Source organism: Halichondria panicea, chromosome 2, assembly GCF_963675165.1.
Source record: "Halichondria panicea chromosome 2, odHalPani1.1, whole genome shotgun sequence".
Taxonomy (NCBI): Eukaryota; Metazoa; Porifera; class Demospongiae; order Suberitida; family Halichondriidae; genus Halichondria; species Halichondria panicea.
In genome coordinates this window covers 1,121,188-1,145,082 of record NC_087378.1, presented here as the reverse complement: position 1 = coordinate 1,145,082, position 23,895 = coordinate 1,121,188, and the positions used below count along the sequence as shown (strand labels likewise).

Below are 23,895 nucleotides of genomic sequence, written 5' to 3'. Positions count from 1 at the left end.
AATGACGTACTTTCTGCTGTTCTAATAATAGTAACAATGCCTCGGTTTTTACCAAATAAGGTAAAACAGCTGAGTGCTGTTTGCATTTAAAAACAAGTGATTTGTTTACTTTTTTATCTTGCTGCAAATCAACCAAAACAAAACAATGGCACTGTTCAGAGACTGGAGATCACCCGGAGAAAAATGGATTAGGACAGACTTTGGATGGAGAAGGCTGGCTGAAATAAAGAACAGTCTTAACCAGCAACTGCGTCGTCAGTTTAGTACAAGCAGTGGCTCATCTTCTAAAGCTTCCAGTACGAACAGCAGTAAGAAAGTGTCCAGAGCTACTAGTCCATCCCAGGAGAGCAAGCAGAGACCAAAGGTTCAGGTGATATGGAGCGAGGGAGCAGCCAAACCGTCACAGTATGTATGGAAAATAAGCACTGATTATAATATTTAATTATTTGGTTCACTTGTATCTATTGTCTATGGTAACGATTGTTTCCGTGCAGCTACTCTAAAGAGACTGAACTTATTGATAAACAGGTCAAGCGATTGAACCTCCTGCTAGGTGAGTGTATATACTGAATATTATTAGTATAATTTATGTTGTTATTGTATCACAGATCAGCGATGTGTGTCTGCAAGGTCTTCATCAAAAGAAGTAAGTAATTATGCTAGCAAAGACTATTGTACTCCTCTCCTACAGAGCAGTCACTACTCAACTATTTCTGATGCTGTCAATAAGCTTAATTTTGAACAAGCTCTGAATAACGACGGCTGCTTCCCCTTTATATGCCAGGTGCGGTATATTCAAGCTGTTGTTATGTTATTGTGGAACGATCACTGATTTTAATTTTCTTATTACAGGTAGTTGCTCTCATCTTTAAGACGCCTCAACCTACACTCAGTGGAAGCATGCAGAATGTCCTACTTAGGCTCATGGACAGAGCAAAAGACATCTGTGAGCAAACTACTGTGTATTGTGCATTCACAGAAATATAATTTGTACAGGCATCTCTTCTAAGAAGTACAGTGGCCTTGTCTTCAAAATGATGGAAAGTGCAATTTCATCATTTGAGAAATGTTAGTTATGGTTTAATAGTATATAGTGTGTCATTGCTTGTGTGTATTTGCAGTGCGACAGAACCAGTTCAGCAGCTTTGGTGTGAGAAATGTGGACAGCAAAATTAAGTCTGTGTTGAAGATGAAGAGACAACTACAGAGCAGCTTGAATGAAGACAATCGTCAAAATATCTTACAATTGGAGCTGGATGATCTACCAGTTGACTGCATACAGCATATTGCTACGTACTTGACTCATCCAAAAGACCTTTTGAACCTTGGAGCAACAAACATGTATGTAGGCTTGTAGCAATACACGTGATATCTTAGTTATTATGTGTCTTTGATTACCCCTGAAGGAGATTTCATGAGATCACTGAAGACTATCACATTTGGAGGAGGTTGACTCTATTCCACTACGGACAGGTAAAAGCATCGACCGACAGGAAAAATTCCTTTATGGAACAGTACAGGTAATTATGATTATGTTGTTGTTATTTTACATAATTATTTTGTAAAACAGAGACAGAGATGGCCACCTGAGATGTGAAGTATCTGCAGCTGGTTGGTGCAAGGTGTGCAATTTTGTGTTCTGGAAGGTAAGTAGCTGACTAAATTGTGTTTGCTAACTACTAGCTGTGCATTTTGTTTGCAGTCATATGGTCATCCCTGTCTTGCTGTGAATGAGGAAACAAAGATTAGAGGGCCACAGGAACAGTATCTTACTCCCGAACAATTTTTTCAATTATTTGTTTTTTAAATGTATAATTATGATTTGAACACTCTATCTTGATTTGAATGACTCTACATGATTGCACTTTGGGTAGAGATCGACAAACTTACAATGAAAAATTAAGTAATTTAAAACCCAAAATAAAAATGACTCGAACAAAAGTATGTGGTTTTTACATGCATGAAAAAGCAATAGCATGAGATGAACTTAACATTACATGCACAGAGTGTAGTTATTATTCAGTTGGAGTAAATTTCAATTCCTTTGCAGCAAAAAGCTGATATGAGGATTCCAAGTTTAGCGACATATCTTTGCAGGGGGCTCCATTTTGTGTTGAACAATTATTGTTATCATAGGTTGGATTTTCCAGGACATGACTTCCACTTCCACTGCTGTCAAATGTCCCAAGTTGATAGTGAGATTGAGTACCTGCATGCAAACATAATTATATAGTCATCAACTGAATGTACAATTTAACTGTGCTCCCTGGCCGTGGCTTACCATTCACATCGTTCTTCTTTGCTGTGTCTAGAGTATCTCTAGATTTAGACTGCATAGAATAATCAAACAATCAAGTTATGCATGCAACAAAAGTTCATCTCTCACCATCCATGTTTCCAGCTTGTCCCCAAAGTGCAAACTAAGGAAGGATGAGCTATTAACACGATCACGACTCCACATAAAGAAAGCTTTTCGAACCTGAGGAGAACACTTATACACTATTTCAATCTCATAATTATCATACCTGTTTCGAGAGTGGGACTAGAACAATAAAGATAATTACCCCCTGTAGTGGAATTGAATTATGTAATGGTGTGGTCGGTCAATACCACAGTAAAACATTACCTGGAATGCGACAAATATTGTGAAAATAAAAGCCACAGCTATGAGATTGTCTCCAATCACAAGCACTCCCATAAACCAAGTAAGACCCATGACAACAGTTAGAGTAACGGCTGCTTTCAGCCATCGCCTGAGGACAGATAAACGTCAAACAATAATTATTTACTGATTAAACTTACTTTATGGTTGCCTTTTTGTCTTTTTGGTCTTGGTTACGAATGTCATGCTTATGCATGATTGCAATGGCCATTAAAAAGAAGCCAATGTTGATCTATAAACATTACCATAACTGATTAGATACTGTAATTTAATTTAAACACAGGGCCCGTAAACACATACCATTATTATGACGATGACTGGAGCAATAATCGCCCAAATGAAGTGTGTATCATACCGCAACCAGCACCTGAGTGTGTACAAAGACAAGAATTACTTGAGTAGTAATAGAAGGACTTTGGTAACTCACGCTGTAGAGTACCCATAGTCCCAACTTGGACTCCTGAAGCCCAATGGCAAAGTAATTGTTCCCATATAGAATAAAGGTGCCCCTAATAGGAAGGAGTCACTATGCGTCAAAACACACGTCTGAATAGCACATTATTTCAATAAACAAATGGCTTCTCAAGAATACCTACCATAGCTGATCAAAGTGAACCCAAGGATGTAATATTTCTTGTGTGTTGATTTTACAAACACTTTAACCAGGACTATGTACAATATCACTCCTTCCATTAGCATCCACATAAAGGTAACCAGAAACAGATAATGAAGAACAACAGCAATTGTTGCACATCCAACCTGAGTGGATAAAATACAGTAACACAAAGAGTGCCCAAACTGCAATCAATATATAGCGATTGTTCTGTATAGGTTAGTGTACTAAAAAGTAACACACAATTATGAGATATACCTCAGAACCTGTCTTGTCTATTGCAGTAACAAACACCAACTGTGAGATGATAATTGTAATGCACAGCTGTATGTGAATGTAGCTTCTCATACTCCAAAGTGTCCTGTATAATTATTGGGAAAGAATAGAATAGTAGAAGTTTCAAACTATTATAATACCGTACCTAAAGCAGATGAATATCAGAGCAGTTGCAGCAAGACAAACAATAGAAATTGAAACACCAACGTATCCAATGACACCAAGTGCAATTCCTGTAGCATTGTTTACCTATACAAGTGACATACACATGGTAAGCTCAGCTTGTGCATTGTATATGATACCTGAGGGGGTTTAGGACTGAGCAGAATCGCAAAATGTGTCAGATGATTGCAGCGGCACACAGTTACAGACGAGTTAGACTTTTCATCGACTCTATTGCACCCTTCCTGACTCCAGAAACCATCCACTTGATTTTGAGCACTGTCGCTGGTAATAAATATTGTGTACAATGTGAACGATGGGAATTACAAGTTCAACTTACTTCCTAAACTCCCAGAACGAGCAGTTAACTGTTTCTTCACTTTCAGCCTATAAAATAATAATTGAATTTGTAGAAAAGAGGGAAATGGGGTCAGGTATTGACACCATGTTGTATGGTTACTTACAGTGTGTTTTAAAACAATCTCAACTGATGGTATTTTCGCCAATTCCAAAGCCTGTGCCGTTGTGTTACAAACTCTTCTCCCACACAAGAAAGCTGTTGATATCACAGGAGACTGTAGTAGTTCAGCGGTTTCGCTGTGATGGTCAAAAATTAAATTATATTGCTTGTATGCAATGACTTACTTGTCTACAAGTACTTCACTCAAATCAGAGAAGTAAATCGATGACATCCGCACTGAATAAGAAGTAATAAAATGGTGCAATTACTGTTAAAAATTGCTCTTGCAGCAACTTTAATACCTAAATTCTCATTAGTAACCTGCTCAAAAAAAACTTGAATTGATGTCCCGTTCACTTCCACTCCAGGGATAGAGATACCATCAAGCAGATTGACAGTAATTACATTAACACCTATACAGTGCATACATACAGTCAAGTGTGCAAAATACTGATAACACAAGCTTACTTAGGCTCCCACTGTTAGTGACGCCTTCAGTGAATAGTGTCAGGGTGACAATATCAAGAAGTTGAAGTAGTTGACTGGCAGGAGATGATCTCTTTGCGATTGGAAGTTCCTTGATACCATTAAATAGGCTTGCTATTCCTCTCAGAAATTGCTGTATTTAAAGTACATTATAATAAGATCAAAATATGATCATTATAATTATGTTTAGGCTTACCTCTTGATCTAACTCTACTATGGATGTGTCGGCTTCAAGACTCAGCAGATTGCTGACAGTAGCTGACAACATACTGATAGTGCTACTAATTGTGGAGCTGTTCTTGTCTACAAGTGCCTTAATCTCGGATTCGAATGCTATCACTTCATTGGCTAGTAACTCGTTTTTAATCTGTATATAGGGGCAAAAACATTACATGCACTGTAGAAAATACAAACAAGTATACCAAAGGAACATGTGCAGTTGTAGTTTGTGTGGAGTCAGTAGCTGGAGGTGTTGTTGCGGAGTCAGTTCTGTCACTGCATCTAGATCTTGAACCCCTACCCCTACTCCGGCTGCCAGTGCATTCATTGCTCTCACCAGACCTTCTAATAATGTCATGGTTCCTCTCTTCAAAACCTATATATAATTATATATATGCATTGTTATTTACGACAATATTTCAATTTACTGTTGTTGGAGCCAAGAGCCAGCACTTTTGAAACTCTAGTTAGCTCTTGAGCATTATTATGAGTAGTGGAGGTCCACAAAGTTGACCTGCATACGTGACATTCTTGAGTATAAGCTTAGTAGAGCTGATACCTTGTAATTAATTCCTTTTCTAAGTAGCTATCAGAGCTACCAGAGCTATTATGTTATTGTAATGTGAACTGGTATGACGTAACATACGGTTGTGTTTAATTGTGCAGCTATAATTATACATACGTGCATGCATGCAGATGCTACATATATTTTTGCTCACTTTAACTCGAAGCCTCTATTGTTGAGAATTGTAACTGATATGTCAGAAATAGATGCATTAACTCTGGACAATTTTGTTTCTTGTTCTTCGGTGCTCAAAGTATTTTGCTTTAAATGACTGAAAAACCAGCCAAACTGTACTAGCTCATAGGATTCTCCGAGCAAGTATACTGTTACTGTTCCAGAGTCTGCTTCAATCTCATTCTGAGTTCTCTTCTCGGTTGTAGACATATTGGAATGGAATGTAGCCAATGTTTTCCAATTTGTTTTGTCGTCTTGAGGTTCTTGAAATTGACGAATTTTTAGACTGACAGTGTCCATATACTTCGGATTGATATCTGAAAGTTGTAGCTTAAAAAGCAGCTTTCTACACAATAAATGATAATCGTTATCCGCATGGTGTATATTGCAATGCAAACTTACATTAAAACTGTGGAGGAGTCCATCGAGAAATCATCCAGAACAGGATCGCATACACCAGAATCTAGGCTACATACTTTAGAGCAACAATAGAAGAATTTTTGTTCCGTGAAACCCCGCACCTGTCCAACCAGGAACACAGTTAGGAAAATAGCACTTGAAAAATCCATTTCAGAGCACTGTGAAAAGCTCCGCTATACAGATCATCTAGCTCAGCTAATGAATTCATGTAGCATCTGACCACACTACTCACCGGTATGCGCATGCGCAATCAAGCAATCAATGGCCTATGGCCAGGAAGCCTCGATCCCAGGCCGAGTTTTTGCTTTTATAACGGTTAGGCGCAACTAGTTGTTTGCCTAACCGTTATAAAAGCAAAAACTCGGCCTGGGATCGAGGCTAGGCCAGGGACTGAAAAATATGGTCCCCCCCTGAAAAGTTTGGTTTGCTATATATTTGTGGTTGCACTAGAGCTATGCATAATGGCAGCCTAGGGTCATTACTAGTGCACACCATGTATGTATACATAAGCTCATCATAATTATTAGAACAGCTTGATCTGAGTGAATGTGCAATGGAGCGCGTCGATGCTCTTCATAGCGATTCCTTGGTGAAGTTGGTTGTGCTAGATGAGTGGCCAAAAGTAAGAGCTGTTGCTGGTGGATGTGATATGCAACTGCAGATCTCCAGCATTGTCTAGGACCACTTTTTTCAAGGGCGGACCAACATTTTCGTGACAGCCCATGCATAAAACCTCTATATTGGATTTTGATTTGTGGATTTGCACAATAATGATTATAATTATATGCCGTTAATTAAAAACCAAAAATCTGAGCCTGCATGCATGAAAAACACTGTGATTTAGCATGAGACAAACATTATAATTATATACATATACATACATTACACATGAGTTGAGATGTGGAGTTGATTAGAGTTAATTTCTATAATATGAGGATTCTAAGTTTAGTGACACATCTTTGCAGTCAACAGGGGCTCCATTTTGTGCTGAACAAGTACTGTCATCATAGGTTGGATTTTCCAACACATTGCTTCCACTTCCACTGCTGTCGAATGTCCCAAGTTGATAGTGAGATTGAGTACCTGCATGCAAACATAGTCATCAGCATACTGACAGTTTCATTGTAATCAACTGAATCCCTTTTACACTGTGCTCCTGCATGGCCGTGGCTTACCATTCACATCGTTCTTCTTTGCTGTGTCTAGCTGATCTTGAGTGTCTCTAGATTTAGACTGCATAGAATAATCAAACAGTCAAATTATGCATGCAACAAAAGTTCATCTCACCATCCATGTTTCCAGCTTGTCCCCGAAGTGCAAACTGAGGAAGGATGAGCTATTAACACGATCACGACTCCACATAAAGAAAGCTTTCCGAACCTGAGGAGAACACTTATACACTATTTCAATCTCATAATTATCGTACCTGTTTCGAGAGTGGGACTAGAACAATAAAGATAATGACCCCCTGTAGTGGAATTGAGAATTATAAGATGTGGTCAATACCACAGTAAAACATTACCTGGAATGCGACAAATATTGTGAAAATAAAAGCCACAGCTATGAGATTGTCTCCAATCACAAGCACTCCCAAAAACCAAGTAAGACCCATGACAACAGTTAGAGTAACGGCTGCTTTCAGCCATCGCCTGAACAGATAAACGTCAAACAATATATAATTATTTACACGATGATCAAACTTACTTTATGGTTGCCTTTTTGTCTTTTTGATCTTGGTTACGAATGTCGTGCTTATGCATGATTGCAATGGCCATTAAAAAGAAGCCAATGTTGATCTATAAACATTACCATAACTGATTAGACCGTAATTTAATTCAAACACAGGGCTCTGTAAACACATACCATTATTATAACGATGACTGGAGCAATAATCGCCCAAATGAAGTGTGTATCATACCGCAACCAGCACCTGCGTACAAAGACAAGAATGACTTGAGTAGTAATAGAAGGACTTTGGTAACTCACGCTGTAGAGTAGCCATAGTCCCAACTTGGACTCCTGAAGCCCAATGGCAAAGTAATTGTTCCCATATAGAATAGAGGTGCCCCTGATAGGAAGGAATCACTATGCGTCAAAACACACGTCAGAGTAGCACATTATTTCCATAAACAAATGGCTTCTCAAGAATACCTACCATAGCTGATCAAAGTGAACCCAAGGATGTAATATTTCTTGTGTGTTGATTTTACAAACACTTTAACCAGGACTATGTACAATATCACTCCTTCCATTAGCATCCACATAAAGGTAACCAGAAACAGATAATGAAGAACAACAGCAATTGTTGCACATCCAACCTGAGTGGATAAAATACAGTAACACAAAGAGTGCCCAAACTGCAATCAATATAGCAATTGTTCTGTATAGGTTAGTGTGCTACGACACAAACACACAATCATGAGATATACCTCAGAACCTGTCTTGTCTATTGCAGTAACAAACACCAACTGTGAGATGATAATTGTAATGCACAGCTGTATGTGAATGTAGCTTCTCATACTCCAAAGTGTCCTATATAATTATAGTGGGCAAGAATAGAATAGTAGAAGTTTCAAACTATTATAATATCGTACCTAAAGCAGATGAATATCAGAGCAGTTGCAGCAAGACAAACAATAGAAATTGAGACACCAACGTATCCAATGACACCAAGTGCAATTCCTGTAGCATTGTTTACCTATACAAGTGACATACACACGGTAAGCTCAGCTTGTGCATTGTATATGTATACCTGAGGGGGTTTAGGACTGAGCAGAATCGCAAAATGTGTCAGATGATTGCAGCGGCACACAGTTACAGACGAGTTAGACTTTTCATCGACTCTATTGCACCCTTCTTGACTCCAGAAACCATCCAATTGATCTTGAGCCCCACTACTGGTAATGTATGATGTAAACGATAGGCATTACAACTTCAACTTACTTCCTAAACTCCCAGAATGAGCAGTTAACTGTTTCTTCACTTTCAGTCTATAAAATTAGCAAAATTGAATTAAGCTTTCAATGTAGAAAAGAGAGAAATGGGGTCAGGTGCTAATTAATGTTGACACAATATTGTAAGGTTACTTACAGTGTGTTTTAAAACAATCTCAACTGATGGCATTTTCGCCAATTCCAAAGCCTGTGCCGTTGTGTTACAAACTCTTCTCCCACACAAGAAAGCTGTTGATATCACAGAAGACTGTCGTAGTTCAGCGGTTTCGCTGTGGTGGTGTGAAACATAATAATTATTGTTTGTATATATGCAATGACTTACTTGTCCACAAGTACTTCACTCAAATCAGAGAAGTAAATCGATGACATCCGCACTGAATAAAGATGGTGAAATTACTGTTAAAAATTGCTCTTGGAGCAACTTACCTAAATTCTCATTAGTAACCTGCTCAATAACATCAGAGGAGACTTGAATTGATGTCCCGTTCACTTCCACTCCAGGGATTATAGAGATACCATCAAGCAGATTGACAGTAGTTACATTAACACCTGTACAGTGCATACATACAGTCAAGTGTGCAAAATACTGATAACACAAAAAGCTTACTGAGGTTACCACTGTTGGTGACGCCTTCAGTGAATAGTGTCAGAGTGACAATGTCAAGAAGTTGAAGTAGTTGACTGGCAGGAGATGATCTCTCTGCAATTTTAAGTTGCTTGATACCATTAAATAGCCTTGCTATTCCTCCCAGAAATTGCTGTATTTTATATATATTAATAAATCAAAGGATACGTGAGACTTACTTTTTGATCTATCTGTACTATGAATGTGTTAGTTTTAAGACTCAGCAGATTGCTGACAGTATCTGACAACATTTTGATAGCAGGTATGCTATCAATTGCGGAGCTGTCCAGCTGGTTCACTAATGCTCTAATTTCGGATTCCAATGCCATCACTTCATTGGCTACTAACACGTCCTGTAGGGGAACGACAATAAACATTTCACTGTATAAAATACAAACACAATTACAGAGTCAATCCGTGCAGTAGGTGGCATTTTGGGGACAGTAGTTGGAGGTGGCGATGTTGTGGGGACAGTAGTTATAGGTGGTGGCGTTGTGGGGACGGTAGTTATAGGTGGTGGCGTTGTGGGGACGGTAGTTATAGGTGGTGGCGTTGTGGGGACGGTAGTTATAGGTGGTGGCGTTGTGGGGACAGTAGTTGGAGGTGGCGGCGTTGTGGGGACAGTAGTTATAGGTGGTGACGTTGTGGGGACAGTAGTTGGAGGTGGCGGCGTTGTGGAGACGGTAGTTATAGGTGGTGGCGTTGTGGGGACGGTAGTTATAGGTGGTGGCGTTGTGGGGACGGTAGTTATAGGTGGTGGCGTTATGGGGACAGTAGTTGGAGGTGGCGGCGTTGTGGGGACGGTAGTTATAGGTGGTGGCGTTGTGGGGACAGTAGTTGGAGGTGGCGGCGTTGTGGGGACGGTAGTTATAGGTGGCGGCGTTGTGGGGACGGTAGTTATAGGTGGCGGCGTTGTGGGGACGGTAGTTGGAGGTGGCGGCGTTGTGGAGTCAGTTCCATCGCCATTGCAGTTTGGATTACCGATACCATTACACATACACTTTCCATTACTCGTACTGCATCCACTTCTCTTATTTTTACCCGATCTTCTAACAATGTCATGGTTCCTCTTTTCATAACCTATGGAAAAAGAAACTTACTTACCACCGTGTTAGTTAATGACAATAAATTATACCGTTGTTTGGGACAATAGCCAGCACTTTTGATTTGAATGAAGCTCCAGTTAGTTCTTGCTTCCCTTGAGCATTGCCATGTGTTGTGGAAGCCCACAGGGTTGATCTGCATACATGCAATTATCCAAAGCTTATTAGAGCTATACATTTCTAAGAACGAAATGCGATACCATTAAATTAATTCCTTTTCTAAAGCCATATTGTAATGTAAACGGGTGTGAATTGCACGATGCACAGTTCACAATTTAATACATCCATGATGTGTTTTGCATTCTTGGCTATGCAGCACAGAGATCCAATCTGTCCATACATGCAGGGGCGAATCGAGGAATTTTGAAAAGGGGGGTAGTTTGAAGAAAATATTTACTAAAAAAAAGGTCAACAGTTTTTTAAAGCCCAATCAGTGTAACTTTTCTGATCACGGATTGATTGATGACAGTATGACATACATAGTAGCAAAAGATAGCAGAATCTTGCTCTTCAGCTTCAAAAGTGTACAACTAGAGATCGTCTGCTATTCTGCATCTGCAATAATTGATTGCTGCTCTAAGCCACACCCACTTTGTGAGCCAGAAAAGGGGGGCACATGTCCCTTGTGCCCTGCACTGGATCCGCCACTGACATGTATATATAAACGTACGGGAATGGTACATAATTTATACTCACTCCAGGCCCCCTTTGTTGAGAATTGTGACTGATATGTCAGAAATAGATCCGGTGACTCTGGATATTTTAGCTGCTTGTTCTTCAGGGCTCAAAGTTTTTTGCTTTAAAATATGGCTGAAAAACCAGCCAAACTGTACTCGCTCGTAGGATTCTCCGGGCAAATATACTGTTACAGATGCAGAGTCTGGTTCAACTTCGATTTCATTTTGAGTCAAGGGATACTGGTTCTCAAATGTAGACGTATTGGAATAAAATGTAGCCAATATTTCCCAATCTGCGATGTCTTGAGGCTCTAGAAATTCACGAATTTTTAGACTGACTGTGTCCATATACTTTGCATTGATATCTGAAAGTTTTAGCTTAAAACGTAGCTTCCTATATACACAAGAAATGATAATCGTTATCATGGTGCAGTTGCAATGCAAACTTACATTAAAACTGTGGAGGAGTCCTTCGAGAAATCATCCAGCACAGGATCGCACACACCAGAATCTAGGCTACATACTTCAGAGCAACAATAGAAATTTTTTTGTTCCCTGTCACTCCGCACCTGTCCAATCAAGAATACAGTTAGGAAAATAGCACTTGACAAATCCATTTCAGAGCCAGCTTAGGCTACTGACTCGACTGCACACTGCAAACTCTCTTTAACTAGCTAGCTATACAACCGAGTTATTTCAGTTAAGGCCACTCGATCCAAGTGACACTCTGGTTTCTGGTCCTGAAGTTTTTCTAATTACATGCAGGCAGGCGGCTTTTCTCATTTATCAATTTCGCCTTATGAATCTCATTATTTTGCAAATGAATATAATTATCACACTATTTTGTACCACATGGACCATTCTGCGCATGCGTAGTAGAAATACACCATTAAACACCTCTTTGGGAGAGTCAGCATAGCCCTTTGGCGAGGGAATGCTTCCATGCTCATTCACAGGTCACCAACTCTATCACCTGTGCTTGATGGGCATACCTAAACTTACTATATAATTATGCTAGTTTGTTCTTCATATCTTTACCTTACTTAGATTTCGATTTATATCTGTCTACCCGTTTGTCTACCCGTTTGTACTTACCTTGCCTACTCGTTTCGCCATAAAGGCTTAAAAAAAAAAAAAAAAAAAAAATAATAATGAGATAGAATAAAATCTGATGCGGGCGGTGGACCAGAAACCAGAGTATCACTTGGAGTGGCCTAATGCTGACATAATTTTATATGCGCTTGCGCATGCCAGCTCCACCTTCTTTGTATATAATTATTATGTATATAAGGCAAAACAATTCCATGAATGGGACATTGTGACAAGTTATCTAGTTACACAAATATAATTATATCCACAGAAAAAAATTAATGTTCAAATCATAGCATGCTCGAATAAGCTCGAATCACATCAGTGATGGGAGATCGGCAAACTGGGCACTTCATTCCTTTGGACTTGAGATCTATTCCGCAGGCCATGCACATACACATGTGCCCACATCGGTAGACCACAGAGTCGATTGCACCGTCTGAGCAGATAACACAGTTCCCACACTCCACAACAGGGACAGATGAAGGTGTGGTTTTAACAACACTTGCATGGCCACTGGGAACGGCTGTATTGCGAGGATATAATTATATTAAAATGATGATTATGAAGAGGTTATAAATATACTTACTGAGAGTGGGCACAGGACAAGCACCAGTAGGCTGTGAAGTAATGAAAGCAGAGAGGGCTGCAGCCACTTCTTGTCGGATGGACCTCTGTATGTCTAACTGGAGCTCAAAGCTTGTCTTCATTAACTGCTTCAGCTCGTCCAGCTGTGATTTCATCTCCCTAATCTCCCTCATATCACCACCTCTCGACAAGTTGGAAGATCTTTCTGCTTCACTGTGCCTGTATTTTTAGCAATATCACAGCTAAAGTAACACTTAACGATACAAGCCATGGTGACCCGGTCAAGAGGTCATGCAGTTTAGTTAACTGTATATCACTGTGTATAGTATTACCTTGGAGAGCTCCTTCCTCGTTGCAAGGAACGAACAGCGTCCTCACCAGAGAGCCCTTGTTGAGAATGATTGAGTTGTTGCTGTATATAAAATTTGTTTACTTAAATATTATTACTCACTAAGAAAAAAGTTATTTCTCACCTGAATATTTAGCTCCAAAACTCCTCGGAATTCCCCTGACAAAGCAGAGGTGACCAACTGCTGCTGAACAAGATTCCTGACTTCAGAAACTACTTCCTCTCGTGCTTCAGGTTTGAGGGAATTAAGAGCTGGACTCTGCATCAAAGTATCCACAATTCGGCTTTGATCTCGTTGAGGCATTGGATACCGGCCATTCTCAGGAATATTGAATCGAATGTGTCTTCTATTCTGCCTAACATGGCGAGGTGAAGAATCTCCACGATGTCTGTTCCCACCAGAGCGTGAGCGGCGACCTTGAACCCTTCTTTGTCTCCTCTCAAGGCCTTGCTGAAGCAAACGATCCATCTCATTTCGAAGAGGACCCTCCAATGTTTCTGTTACTCTCCGTTGGTCAAAGAGACCTCTAACCTCAAGACGAATTCCTTCTGGCATGAAGTTTTTTGCCTTGGATGCAGAAGCTGTGAGTTGCTTTGCTCGATTGGAGACCAGGGAAGCATTGCTGGCATCGGCAGAAGCTGTATCTAGTTGAGGAGGGGGTAAACGTTTGCAAAAGAACTCCTCTAGTTGTTGCTTGTTGCAGAATTCCGTTACAGGTCGTTGTTGATGTTGTAGCCGACGCAGCTCATACATTGCCTCACTAGCAAATGAGAGAATTATTTAATTGAAGCAATTTAGTATTGTGTTTTACGAACCTCTTTATTTTTGACAACAATTTGCTTGAAAAATCTTCTTGTAATTCATCGTCCTGTGACATTTTGATTGCAGGTTCCAATGGAGATGCAGAAGAATCCATTTTGATTGAATAGATCTATAGAATAGTTATAATTTTCCTTATACAATTGCCCTCTTGTATCAATGCTTTTATACACCTTGTAATTACAATGACTTGCATGATTATGCATACCACAAATAACCCACAAACAGATGAATAATAGTAACGAGTGACAGTGCAGGTGTTACGTCACTGTAATCTCTATTTTTAGCGTGTGTGGAGATTACCTATCCGCGCATGCGCCTTTAGCAGCTGATGTACTATTATCAATTTGCTGTCTGCTGCTCTGGTCTGATGCTGGGTGTAGGATGACTGATTTAAATGAGCTATTTAACCAGATTCTTCACTCTGAACAGAAGTTCAAAGCAAGAGTCGATGAGCTAAGACTTGGTATGAAATGAACCGAATATCTTGGCCTTTTCTCAGACCGCACCTAGATCTATCTAGTACCTGTACGTTAAATTGTTGTTTTATGGTAAATTTTGCAGTTGGAGATAAGGTGGAGAGATGCCAGTCTTGCATTCACCAAGTCCGAGAGGATATTCAACACAATCGAGGAAAACTAGCTATGAAGATGAACAAGCTTGCCGACGGAGAAGCGGAGATGCAAATCTTTCAGATCAGAAAAGATATCCTAACAAGTCAGAGAGACACTTTGTTTGAGGCCAAACGGATTGATTCTCTGAAAGCTGTAAGAAAAGTCACTTCACTGTACATTATAAGTTTATACTCACCTGTATTATTCAATCCTCCTTCTTAGCTTGAAGCTGAAAAGAAATATGAGTCGGAGCAGACTGAATTCATTGAGGAGTTGACAAAATTTAGCCAATACTATGACCTGCTGGGCTCTGGAGTTAGACACAGAGATAAGGACTTAAAGAAAGAACAGGCTCTTCTTCAAGATGAGATTTTACTACTAGAAGCAGGTGACTAGACTGTGCACTGTCCATTGCTTTTAGAAAAACTTACCATTTATGTTGTTTTTTACGCAGAGTTAGTGGAAATCCAATGTCAACAGGAGGAAGTCAATAAGTATCAATGTGTGCTGTCCGAAACTGAAAACAAGTTATTTGATGTCAGCGATGAGCTTGGTATGTACACTATAGACTGTGTTTGTTATCGTATTATGTTCTACTCTGCAGAATTGAACAAAGCTGAAGAGGATATAAAGAAGGAGATATTCGCTCTTGATCAGGAGAAAGTGTCGATGGATCAGTCACTTTGCCAAGAGCCTGAGTTTGTTCGGTGAGAAATGAAAGCTGTGACCTTTTTATATGTTGTTATTCCCATACAGACTTCAGAGAGAACTTGAATCATGCAAAGGGTCTACCGGAGATATGATATGTCAGCAACTCTCAGAGGAGCAGGATGAGCTCCAACGCCAATACTACCACAAACAGATGAAACAACGAATGACTGACAAGAAATTTGATACTCAACATTCAACAGCAAGTTCGTCTCGTAGCAGTGGACATTATAATCCCTATACTTTGCGGTACATCCCAGCACCGAACTCTGAGGAACCTCCTACTTCTGCAATGGACTCTAAACCGTATGGCACAGAAATGGACAAGTTGACAAATGTTGGCGATGATGATAGTGCTACAGGGTGGGGTATGGAAGTTGACGAAGATGACATCACATTCTCTGATAATGAAGTATTTCAAGAGGCTGTAACAGTAAAAGTTCAAAAAAGTGCTTCAAAGAAACAGCTACCTCCTTCTAACTTTACCAAGCTGCCTTCTGTGACTACTTCAAACCGTGACTTTAAACGAGCAAGCTCATCAGTTTCAAACCAACAGTCGACAACCACAACCAAACAAAGCACAGTCACCAAAGAGCCCACAGCAGCAAGTGGCTCAAAAGTTCCCCGTCTCTTAGAGCCTTCGGTAAACTCGATCCTACAACCACAGCAGGTGCCAAAGAGTCGGGGAATCTCCAATTTCAGGTCCGCTGGAGCACAAGACTCTGAGTAAGTATAAATACCGTAAGCGCAAAAATGTTCCAGGCACTTATGAATTTTAATTAAAAGTATTTCGTTGAATAAATGTCGCGCTATTAATTTTGGTCAAATGACATTTTTTCATGGACCTAATTTTCGTGGAGGATTGCTAACCCACGAAAACAGGGAAATTTTACACAATACACCAAACATGCAATTATAATAATTCTTTATACCCCTTACAGACTACCCAGAGGAGCCAAAAAAGTTCGATTTCATTACTAAACATTGACTGCATTATAAAAAGACGTGCTAATAATTTATCATAATTAGTGTAATTATACTGGTTTGCGTAATAAATATCTATCTATGAAGTTTAAGTTTCTTATAGTAATGGTTCTAGGCAGTTGGGACTGTAGAGAATACATCATCCCACATCTGGTCAAACTGCTCTTGGTTAAGGGTGTTGCTTTCAGGCAAGCCAGTTCCACCATCAATTTGCCCCATAAAGTTACTGTCGAGTTGACCAATATCGAAATTGATCAGATCCTCTGTTTTGTTGGGTACATTGAAAGAATCGCTCCATGTCGGATTCCCAGCTTCTTCCATTGACGGCTGTACGTTCTCTAATTCTTCATCGAATGAGCCTAAAAGGTTGAGCTGAACAAAGGCGCTATCTCGAGAATCCCGGACACTCCCTAGTGAGTGTCGATTTGTATCTCCACTAACTACGGATGGAGGAAGGTTCACAGCTGATGGATCATCGGTCTGGTCACGAGTAGCCTGAGCAGTTACTGAGTAGGGCTGGGGTGGGTTTGGTGGAGGCCCTGTGTATAGTAAAGAAACAATTCATAACTATGCAAATGAATTTTCTTAACATACTTGATGGTTTTTTCTGCTTGTTTACAGTGGTATAGAGGTGACTTGGATCGAAATCACCTCCTGCTTCTGGTGGGGGAGAGTTTTCCTCCTGCTTCTTTTCTTTGTTTACTGCTGTGTAGAGATGGCTCGGGTCAAAATCCTCGTCTGTAGCTCCTGCTAGAGTGTAATGATTTTGTGCGTCAGCTTCCTCGAGGTTTTGGCTGGTTCTATAACGACCAGTTGTTGGTTGTCCAGCAATCTCTCGGGATGACCTCTTTTCACTGCTTTTTCCTTGAAGTCCTTTATCAGTTGAGCTCTGTTTCTTTAAAGCAGCAGCTTTTTTTTCGTCTTGAATTTTCTGCTGACTTTCCACCGGCTCTCCAACTTTTTTCTCTAATGCAGTACCTTGTTTGGCCTCGCGTAACCTTTTAATGTTTCGGTGCACCACTCCGAAAATTTCCTTTGAGCAGGTTGTTACGCACAAGAAATTACCTTCGCCTGTTGGTGATGATTTCCCAGTTTCAAAGTGAAATCGCCCATGTTGCTTTCCGTAATTCTTGAGGAATTTGTAGTGCCATACTGCAATTGCAGCTCCAGAATTTATTCCAACAATAGAGAGTGAGGTCGTTGTTATTAGTAGATTATACTCGCCTTCGAGAGCCATCTTACTAGCTGTTTCGTTTTGTTCTATCCTGACTCTGTAGGTACCTATAACAGAGAAAAGTGTTTGTATTCCATCCTACATGTATATTAACCCTCACCTTCAGCAATGTCACTGTAGTTTGTGTGGGATGGTCCTTTTTTGTCAGCGAAACTGCTCGTATCATAGTCACGGTTGATGACAAGTGATTGAGTTTTCCTCTGTCTTCGTTTCATCTTGTCTTCGTGAAGAGCTTCTTTAATGTTTTCCACCCACTCCTCAAGAATAGGCTGACTATCACAGGCAAATTGGTGATACCCTATAGGGGATAAGTGGATGTAGCTATAATTTTAGTCTTGGTATATACTACGTAAAATATGGTTGGGATTATAGTATTGAAGCCTCATGCAACTAGATGATAAATATTACCAATTTGGCTTTGTAGCTCAAAGACATAGGGCTGTGTCTTGTTTCCAACAGATTGTTTGATGCCACTGCAGTCCCTCAAAGGTATAGTCCTTTTCCCCAGAGAGCCTATCTCACACGCGTCACTATCAAAGTACTCCATTCTGATGACTCCCTCGTGACTCGTAGCATGTAGCACAAACCATCTCCTGCTCCATTTCTGTAAGAGTAATTAATTTTAGTAATTCAACTTTTTTCAAATTGACACACAGAGCCCATGTTCATTTCTCAATATAATCTACCCACAAGGTCAACTTGACAGCTTACTTTGAGCAGTCCTTTGACAGGGAGCTTAAATAGATAGCCTTTCTTCCTGATAGCAGATTGAGACATCTTTAGCTAGCTTTGTAGCAGTCAATTTGTGTGTGATGTTGACCTCCTACAATATTTTGGGGGAGGGGCTGGCTGTATGCAAAGCAGACCTAGTCTCGGTCCCAAGCCAATTAACATACTATTTTTAATCAGCCTGGGACCGAGACAACAACCTCAATCTTGAAGTCACGCCCTTTCACACAAAGAAGGGGTGTGGCTTACTACAACTTTCAGCCAGCAAGATGAAAAGATCTTCAACGCAGTCTTCCAGTGACAATTCCTCGAAGGTAGACAAACAATAAAAACATGTTTGGTTGGTTTAATAATTCTGGGACCTTCATTCATGCAGAGAAGGAGAAGTAGGTCAGCCTCTGACATTGAAGATGAAGATGGTTATGTACCGTATGTTTCTGTCAAGGAGAGGAAAAAACAAGAAGTGAGTGAAATATTGTCAATCAATTGTAGATCATTCGCTGTGTGTTTTATAGATGTCAAAGTTGCTGAGTTATCGTAATCGTCGACTACAAGTGGTAGCCAATGAAGGGGACACAGTACAGGAACCAGCAGAAGACGATGACTTCGGTACACGTTCCAAAGTGAGTCTCCTTGACCAGCATAGTGAGCTCAAGAAGAAGGCAGAGGGTAAGTGTGTAACAATCTTTGCTGTTCAATGGTTAGGGGGAAATTAGTGATACGTACACTGTTTATTTAAGTATTAGGGTTAGGGTTAGGGTAAGATAAGGCGTTAGGATAAGGCGTAAGTTTTCAGTGACATGTAATCATCACCAAGGGTACGATAGATAATCATTATCTAAAGCGCCACTGCCTTGGAGCATTACAGTTTAGTTATGAAAGGATTTTGTGGCCTTAACTATGATTGTAGAGAGTTTTATTTAGATCGATATAATTATTGGCCTTCATGCAGCTCACAAAGTGTCAGAGATGGACAAGCAGAGACAAGAGGAAGAAAAGATTCTGCACAGTATTCAAGAGACTCGTGCCCTCATGAGCGTAGGGGAGCTAGCCAAGGGGGTGGTATACACGGAGCCACTCAAAACGGGATGGCGTCCACCACGCTACATTCGAGAGGCCCCAGAGAGCAAACATGAAAGAATCAGGAATAAATGGCACATTCTCACTGAGGGGGAGAATATTCCACCCCCTGTAAAAACCTTTCCAGAGATGAAGTTGCCACGACCGATTATCGATGCTCTCAAAAAGAAGGGAATCACTCAACCAACACCCATACAGATACAAGGCATTCCTGCCATGTGAGTTGGGCATGAGCCTTTGCTATGAGCATATCCTTCCCCTGTCGAGCATGTTGAACATTCGATTTATTGTGATCATTTTTAGTCATGTAGGGATTGTACTATATTATTGTTGTTAAGCTTGAATAACACAGTAACTGATTTTCTATTCTGTTACCCCCAGCTTGTCAGGGAGAGATATGATAGGCATAGCATTCACTGGCTCTGGGAAGACACTGGTGTTCACACTACCCATCATCATGTTCAGTCTGGAGCAGGAGAAGGTGATGCCATTTGGGAAGAGTGAGGGACCCTACGGCCTCATCATCTGCCCCAGTGTGAGTGGCATAATAAAGAGGAGTGGTTGTATTCGAATTTTTATGAGTACCTTAATTTCTATCTTTGAGATCATGCTAGAATAGCTTATTAGTTTATGATTGTTCTTCTCCTTTTAGCGAGAGCTGGCTAATCAGACCCATGAGGTTATTGAGAATTTCACCACAGTATTGTCAGCAGCAGGTGTGTACATGTGTTCCTCTGTACCGAGTTGCCCATCACCTCACTCTTGTTTATAGGCTTCCCCTCACTTCGGACTGTCCTGTGTATCGGAGGAATAGCAATGAAGGCCCAGACTGAAATAATCAGAAGGTACGAAAAATTGCTTATCTACCTACATGTACATGTAAATTATCTTCTGTAGCTTAATACTTCCCTTACATGTATCTCCCCCTTCACTAGTGGGGTGCACATTGTAGTAGCCACACCAGGACGTCTGATGGGCCTCTTGGAGAAGAAGATCATGAATCTTGAGGTATGTCGATATTTGGTTCTGGACGAGGCTGACAGAATGATTGACCTGGGTTTCGAGGAGGACATTAGAACAATATTCTCTTACTTCAAATCTCAACGGCAGACTTGTCTCTTTAGTGCTACTATGCCTAAGAAGATCCAGAACTTTGCAAGGAGTGCTCTAGTGAAGCCAGGTATTGCGTGTATTGTCAATGGTGTCAATAGTCTGGAAAATAGATTGGCTACGTAACAATTCGACTAGTCAACATTGCTAGTCACTGCTAACTGCCTTAATGATGATGTATTTAGATTGCGTTTTTTGCTAAATTGAAAGATGTAATTTGTAGCCCTTAATATACTGCTAAACTTTCGAGACAGTTTGTCTGTGATCTCGTGAGTACATGCACAATTGTGTTATACTCTCCTCGCTCAGTGACGGTGAATGTGGGGAGGGCGGGAGCTGCCAGCTTGGACGTTATTCAGGAGGTGGAGTACGTGAAACAAGAGGCCAAGGTCGTCTACCTCCTAGAGTGTCTGCAAAAGACACCACCCCCAGTGAGTGCGTGGGTGTGGTCCTACATGTAGCTTAGCCTCTAAATGTGTATCCTCACACAATGTCACTTTGCTAATCCCACTAATTTAAACATACAAATGTAGTAGTTTTCTTATTGTAATTTTGACGTGTTCACATCACCATAAGTAATTATGCCTGCAGGTGCTGGTATTTTCTGAGAAGAAAGCAGAAGTTGATGACATCCACGAGTACCTGCTGTTGAAAGGTGTCGAGGCAGTCAGCATTCACGGAGGCAAAGGTAATATAAGTTTTATAGTAGAGTTAAAATCCAGAATAAGCTGAATGAAAGTACTTATTTTCAGAGTATACTTCTTTCAGACCAAGAGGAGCGACAGTGGGCCATTAAAGAGTTCAGGGCACGATCCAAAGATGTGCTGGTGGCTACAGACATTGCCTCTAAGGGACTAGACTTCCCCGAGATACAGCATGTGATTAACTATGACATGCCTACTGATATTGAAAACTATGGTATGTGACGTGAATGAAAGCAAGCACTTACATTATCTTTGTTACTGATGTTCTTTGTATTCAGTTCATCGTATTGGAAGAACTGGCCGCTCGGGAAAAACAGGAATAGCCACTACTTTTGTCAACAAGCTTGTTGGTGAGTATCGTTATTTTCAGTGTATCTGTTGACCTCTGTGAGGTCTGCCTCCTTAGTATCTATTCAGAACTGTGATGTCACAATGATGAGGTACATAGGGTGTATTATTGGGTTTGTACCCCAGCACTTGAGGGAATGCATATACAACCGCAAATGTAAGATAGACCCCAGTGGGTATGGGATTTGTACACTGTGTAGAAGTTGGTGGTTTTTCTTTAATGTTTAGTATGATTGTTCTGCTTTTGTACACCTTCTAATAGTGTTTTGTTTGCTCAGAGGAGTCTGTCCTGCGAGACCTTAAGGCGCTATTGATGGAAGCCAAACAAAAGGTTCCTCCATTCCTGTTGGAGCTGGACTCACTCAGTTCAGACATGCTTGAGCTTGGAGGTAAGTTACACTATCTGTCTGTTGTTGTACCGACACTTGTCTTTAATTGGAAGGAAATTAAAATCACTACATATACCTTTAACTACTTGTACTTGCAGTATTGTGCTTTGCGATATAGTCCTCCTGTTTTAACAGTTGTCAACCTTCGTTACATGTATGACCTCTTCTGTTTGTGTACAGATGACAAGGGCTGTGCCTATTGCAGTGGGCTGGGTCATAGGATCACAGAGTGCCCAAAACTGGAGGCCATTCAACAGCAAACAGCCAGCAGTATTGGCAGAAAAGACTATTTATCTAATTCAGCTGCAGACTGGTAGCTTATAACAACTTTAGGCTCTTTAATGAATCACATAATTATATATACATGATTGTATAATTATATGTTACACTTAAATGCATCAAATTCAGAGTTTGCGTTTGCTAAAAATTTAACTATAACAGCTATATAGTTCAGTTTTGTCTGACTTTTTCCTGTTGGGATGATCTTCCGGGAAGCCATTTAATGGAGGGTGGCCTATTACCACGTACTTCTCCGGCTTGATACTGTCTTCAGCCATCATTAGATTGTACATGGCATCAAATACGGAGTTGAACCTGAGAAAACAAATCTATTATGTGACTACCGTATAGCGGGTATATTTTGAAGGTATAAATGTTCGCGGTTTTTGCTGATTAAGCATGTACCGCGAACATTTTATACCCTTAATATTACATGCATGCATGCATGCTGTAAAAGGCTGCTATTCTACAAAAATGAAATCTGCTTTCACAGCATTGTTGCTCGTACATACCCTTGTAATATTTGCTCGGCAGCTTCTGTGGCTTGATTCATCTGAGTGGCAGTGATATCCAGGTCTTCTAAAGGACTGACTTCTGACCCTTCTTTGAACCAGTTTGTCTGTGTGTGATTTAACTCTAGTTCCATGTGTGTGTCTCCGAAATACGAATAGTTTTTGATGCCACCTTTTTCAATATATTTAAAAGTTAATTCAAATACAGACTCCATAGCTTCGAGGGTTGTCAGAGTAACTATGGGATCATCGAACTTTTTACATACAGAATCCATGTGTATGAGAGTTGTTGAAAGCTTTTACTCTCATCTCCCCAAAGATGACGCATGACTGCAGAATACGAACCGAATCTGTCAATGGTATAGCTGGAAACTGTGTCCATGTCGTTTAAAAAGAAGTTGTAATGAAAATTATCTTCAATAACCATTGTATTGATGCGCTGTTCGAGCTCAGTTTGTGGGTCCTCGAAATAAATCCATGAATCCATTACATCGGAGAAAGTCATTGCAAAATGTGTCAAGTAGGGGAAAAAAGACATTCGTTTGTGCTCTGTGAGAGAAGTGTCAGCTAGGGCTTCGAGAAAGTTGTGGCCCGACAATAGTTTGCCTCTCTTTTCAGTAATTGAAGAGATAACGGATGAAAATTTGAGTGATGCAGCTTCTGTAGCTAGCACAATCAGAATGATCATAAGAGGGTTATAGAATCTCATCTTGGAACTCTTGTCTATTTTATTGTACGTGTACTAGCTATCTGCCTATCAACTTTTATATACTCTACTTTTAGCAGATAGATCATGCTTGCTATGAGAAATACTGTCTTCTACCATAGGTCATGCTATGGAGTGGTGTCCTCTACCATACCATAGATCATGCTATGACATGCTCTGAGGAGTAGAGTTCTCTACCATAGATCATCTACCATAGGTCATGCTATGGAGTAATGTCCTCTACCATAATGAGGAG

At 40.3% G+C, this 23,895-nt stretch overlaps 7 protein-coding genes and 1 long non-coding RNA gene across 10 annotated transcripts; 3 read left to right on the top strand and 5 right to left on the bottom strand.

Annotated features, from left to right (window-relative positions):
- The first annotated feature begins 51 nt into the window (after window positions 1–51).
- Window positions 52–1,852, top strand: LOC135331741 (F-box only protein 32-like). Of its 2 annotated transcripts, none has more exons than XM_064526985.1 (10): window positions 52–405; window positions 495–553; window positions 609–646; window positions 692–784; window positions 853–946; window positions 997–1,068; window positions 1,122–1,341; window positions 1,407–1,520; window positions 1,577–1,646; window positions 1,703–1,852. In XM_064526985.1, the coding sequence occupies exons 1-10, from the start codon at window positions 146–148 to the stop codon at window positions 1,805–1,807; spliced, it is 1,125 nt and encodes a 374-aa protein (XP_064383055.1). In that variant the 5' UTR covers window positions 52–145; the 3' UTR covers window positions 1,808–1,852. The 2 variants fall into 2 exon arrangements, with proteins under 2 accessions (XP_064383055.1, XP_064383054.1); XM_064526984.1 differs by having other exon boundaries at window positions 54–405; window positions 1,571–1,646.
- Window positions 1,835–6,219, bottom strand: LOC135331722 (adhesion G protein-coupled receptor L3-like). The gene is made up of 22 exons (XM_064526959.1): window positions 6,020–6,219; window positions 5,598–5,963; window positions 5,307–5,392; window positions 5,082–5,254; window positions 4,856–5,026; window positions 4,642–4,792; window positions 4,476–4,586; window positions 4,359–4,410; window positions 4,178–4,310; window positions 4,054–4,100; window positions 3,854–3,998; window positions 3,697–3,800; window positions 3,534–3,636; window positions 3,259–3,421; window positions 3,090–3,171; window positions 2,963–3,029; window positions 2,803–2,894; window positions 2,627–2,753; window positions 2,526–2,567; window positions 2,387–2,479; window positions 2,282–2,330; window positions 1,835–2,209 (listed from the first exon to the last, which is right to left on the bottom strand). Exons 1-22 carry the CDS (start codon window positions 6,184–6,186, stop codon window positions 2,016–2,018), a joined length of 2,718 nt encoding a protein of 905 aa, XP_064383029.1. The 5' UTR covers window positions 6,187–6,219; the 3' UTR covers window positions 1,835–2,015.
- Window positions 6,220–6,876: 657 nt separating this feature from the next.
- Window positions 6,877–12,488, bottom strand: LOC135331714 (adhesion G protein-coupled receptor L1-like). Of its 2 annotated transcripts, none has more exons than XM_064526948.1 (22): window positions 11,847–12,488; window positions 11,416–11,790; window positions 10,752–10,855; window positions 10,023–10,696; window positions 9,796–9,969; window positions 9,599–9,749; window positions 9,418–9,540; window positions 9,314–9,365; window positions 9,128–9,260; window positions 8,981–9,027; window positions 8,790–8,934; window positions 8,632–8,735; window positions 8,467–8,569; window positions 8,193–8,355; window positions 8,024–8,105; window positions 7,901–7,967; window positions 7,742–7,833; window positions 7,560–7,686; window positions 7,464–7,505; window positions 7,325–7,417; window positions 7,213–7,270; window positions 6,877–7,120 (listed from the first exon to the last, which is right to left on the bottom strand). In XM_064526948.1, the coding sequence occupies exons 1-22, from the start codon at window positions 12,011–12,013 to the stop codon at window positions 6,954–6,956; spliced, it is 3,243 nt and encodes a 1,080-aa protein (XP_064383018.1). In that variant the 5' UTR covers window positions 12,014–12,488; the 3' UTR covers window positions 6,877–6,953. The 2 variants fall into 2 exon arrangements, with proteins under 2 accessions (XP_064383018.1, XP_064383019.1); XM_064526949.1 differs by having other exon boundaries at window positions 8,790–8,931.
- A 195-nt stretch (window positions 12,489–12,683) lies between these two features.
- Window positions 12,684–14,397, bottom strand: LOC135331715 (uncharacterized). Its single transcript, XM_064526951.1, has 5 exons — window positions 14,239–14,397; window positions 13,547–14,183; window positions 13,406–13,485; window positions 13,075–13,292; window positions 12,684–13,011 (listed from the first exon to the last, which is right to left on the bottom strand). The coding sequence occupies exons 1-5, from the start codon at window positions 14,337–14,339 to the stop codon at window positions 12,776–12,778; spliced, it is 1,272 nt and encodes a 423-aa protein (XP_064383021.1). The 5' UTR covers window positions 14,340–14,397; the 3' UTR covers window positions 12,684–12,775.
- Window positions 14,398–14,571: 174 nt separating this feature from the next.
- LOC135331713 (uncharacterized) lies at window positions 14,572–16,671 on the top strand. Its single transcript, XM_064526947.1, has 7 exons — window positions 14,572–14,708; window positions 14,807–15,009; window positions 15,079–15,244; window positions 15,311–15,409; window positions 15,461–15,563; window positions 15,613–16,290; window positions 16,506–16,671. The coding sequence occupies exons 1-7, from the start codon at window positions 14,627–14,629 to the stop codon at window positions 16,543–16,545; spliced, it is 1,371 nt and encodes a 456-aa protein (XP_064383017.1). The 5' UTR covers window positions 14,572–14,626; the 3' UTR covers window positions 16,546–16,671.
- On the bottom strand, window positions 16,528–18,632 carry LOC135331711 (docking protein 3-like). Its single transcript, XM_064526946.1, has 5 exons — window positions 18,494–18,632; window positions 18,191–18,386; window positions 17,883–18,080; window positions 17,143–17,829; window positions 16,528–17,087 (listed from the first exon to the last, which is right to left on the bottom strand). Exons 1-5 carry the CDS (start codon window positions 18,557–18,559, stop codon window positions 16,660–16,662), a joined length of 1,575 nt encoding a protein of 524 aa, XP_064383016.1. The 5' UTR covers window positions 18,560–18,632; the 3' UTR covers window positions 16,528–16,659.
- A 107-nt stretch (window positions 18,633–18,739) lies between these two features.
- Window positions 18,740–22,574, top strand: LOC135331694 (probable ATP-dependent RNA helicase DDX41). Its single transcript, XM_064526931.1, has 14 exons — window positions 18,740–18,825; window positions 18,888–18,974; window positions 19,027–19,180; window positions 19,464–19,809; window positions 19,973–20,126; window positions 20,244–20,307; window positions 20,364–20,436; window positions 20,527–20,771; window positions 21,011–21,132; window positions 21,293–21,389; window positions 21,470–21,619; window positions 21,684–21,755; window positions 22,032–22,142; window positions 22,323–22,574. The coding sequence occupies exons 1-14, from the start codon at window positions 18,781–18,783 to the stop codon at window positions 22,457–22,459; spliced, it is 1,857 nt and encodes a 618-aa protein (XP_064383001.1). The 5' UTR covers window positions 18,740–18,780; the 3' UTR covers window positions 22,460–22,574.
- Window positions 22,477–23,769, bottom strand: LOC135331710 (uncharacterized). The gene is made up of 2 exons (XR_010393053.1): window positions 22,934–23,769; window positions 22,477–22,736 (listed from the first exon to the last, which is right to left on the bottom strand). It is a non-coding gene; the product is annotated as an uncharacterized LOC135331710 (long non-coding RNA).
- Window positions 23,770–23,895: the final 126 nt, after the last annotated feature.

Bases quoted from the DNA above. Each gene is read 5' to 3' on its own strand.
- LOC135331694 (XM_064526931.1), top strand. From the start codon at position 18,781: ATGAAAAGATCTTCAACGCAGTCTTCCAGTGACAATTCCTCGAAG. The intron at 18,975-19,026 runs GTGAGTGAAATA...TGTGTTTTATAG, and splicing joins AGGAGAGGAAAAAACAAGAA to ATGTCAAAGTTGCTGAGTTA. The intron at 20,437-20,526 runs GTACGAAAAATT...CCCCTTCACTAG, and splicing joins CAGACTGAAATAATCAGAAG to TGGGGTGCACATTGTAGTAG.
- LOC135331714 (XM_064526948.1), bottom strand. From the start codon at position 12,013: ATGGATTTGTCAAGTGCTATTTTCCTAACTGTATTCTTGATTGGACAG. The intron at 9,028-9,127 runs GTAAGTAACCTT...CTAATTTTATAG, and splicing joins AGATTGTTTTAAAACACACT to ACTGAAAGTGAAGAAACAGT. The intron at 8,935-8,980 runs GTAAGTTGAAGT...ATACATTACCAG, and splicing joins TCATTCTGGGAGTTTAGGAA to TAGTGGGGCTCAAGATCAAT.
- LOC135331741 (XM_064526984.1), top strand. From the start codon at position 146: ATGGCACTGTTCAGAGACTGGAGATCACCCGGAGAAAAATGGATTAGG. The intron at 406-494 runs GTATGTATGGAA...GTTTCCGTGCAG, and splicing joins GGAGCAGCCAAACCGTCACA to CTACTCTAAAGAGACTGAAC. The intron at 785-852 runs GTGCGGTATATT...TTCTTATTACAG, and splicing joins GCTTCCCCTTTATATGCCAG to GTAGTTGCTCTCATCTTTAA.
- LOC135331722 (XM_064526959.1), bottom strand. From the start codon at position 6,186: ATGGATTTTTCAAGTGCTATTTTCCTAACTGTGTTCCTGGTTGGACAG. The intron at 3,637-3,696 runs GTACGGTATTAT...ATAATTATACAG, and splicing joins CTGATATTCATCTGCTTTAG to GACACTTTGGAGTATGAGAA. The intron at 2,331-2,386 runs GTGAGAGATGAA...TATTCTATGCAG, and splicing joins ACAAGCTGGAAACATGGATG to TCTAAATCTAGAGATACTCT.
- LOC135331715 (XM_064526951.1), bottom strand. From the start codon at position 14,339: ATGGATTCTTCTGCATCTCCATTGGAACCTGCAATCAAAATGTCACAG. The intron at 14,184-14,238 runs GTTCGTAAAACA...CTCATTTGCTAG, and splicing joins TTGTTGTCAAAAATAAAGAG to TGAGGCAATGTATGAGCTGC. The intron at 13,293-13,405 runs GTAATACTATAC...CTAAAAATACAG, and splicing joins CGAGGAAGGAGCTCTCCAAG to GCACAGTGAAGCAGAAAGAT.
- LOC135331713 (XM_064526947.1), top strand. From the start codon at position 14,627: ATGACTGATTTAAATGAGCTATTTAACCAGATTCTTCACTCTGAACAG. The intron at 15,245-15,310 runs GTGACTAGACTG...TTTTTTACGCAG, and splicing joins GATTTTACTACTAGAAGCAG to AGTTAGTGGAAATCCAATGT. The intron at 15,410-15,460 runs GTATGTACACTA...TCTACTCTGCAG, and splicing joins TGATGTCAGCGATGAGCTTG to AATTGAACAAAGCTGAAGAG.
- LOC135331711 (XM_064526946.1), bottom strand. From the start codon at position 18,559: ATGTCTCAATCTGCTATCAGGAAGAAAGGCTATCTATTTAAGCTCCCT. The intron at 18,081-18,190 runs GTAATATTTATC...TATCCCCTATAG, and splicing joins TGAGCTACAAAGCCAAATTG to GGTATCACCAATTTGCCTGT. The intron at 17,830-17,882 runs GTGAGGGTTAAT...TCTCTGTTATAG, and splicing joins CTACAGTGACATTGCTGAAG to GTACCTACAGAGTCAGGATA.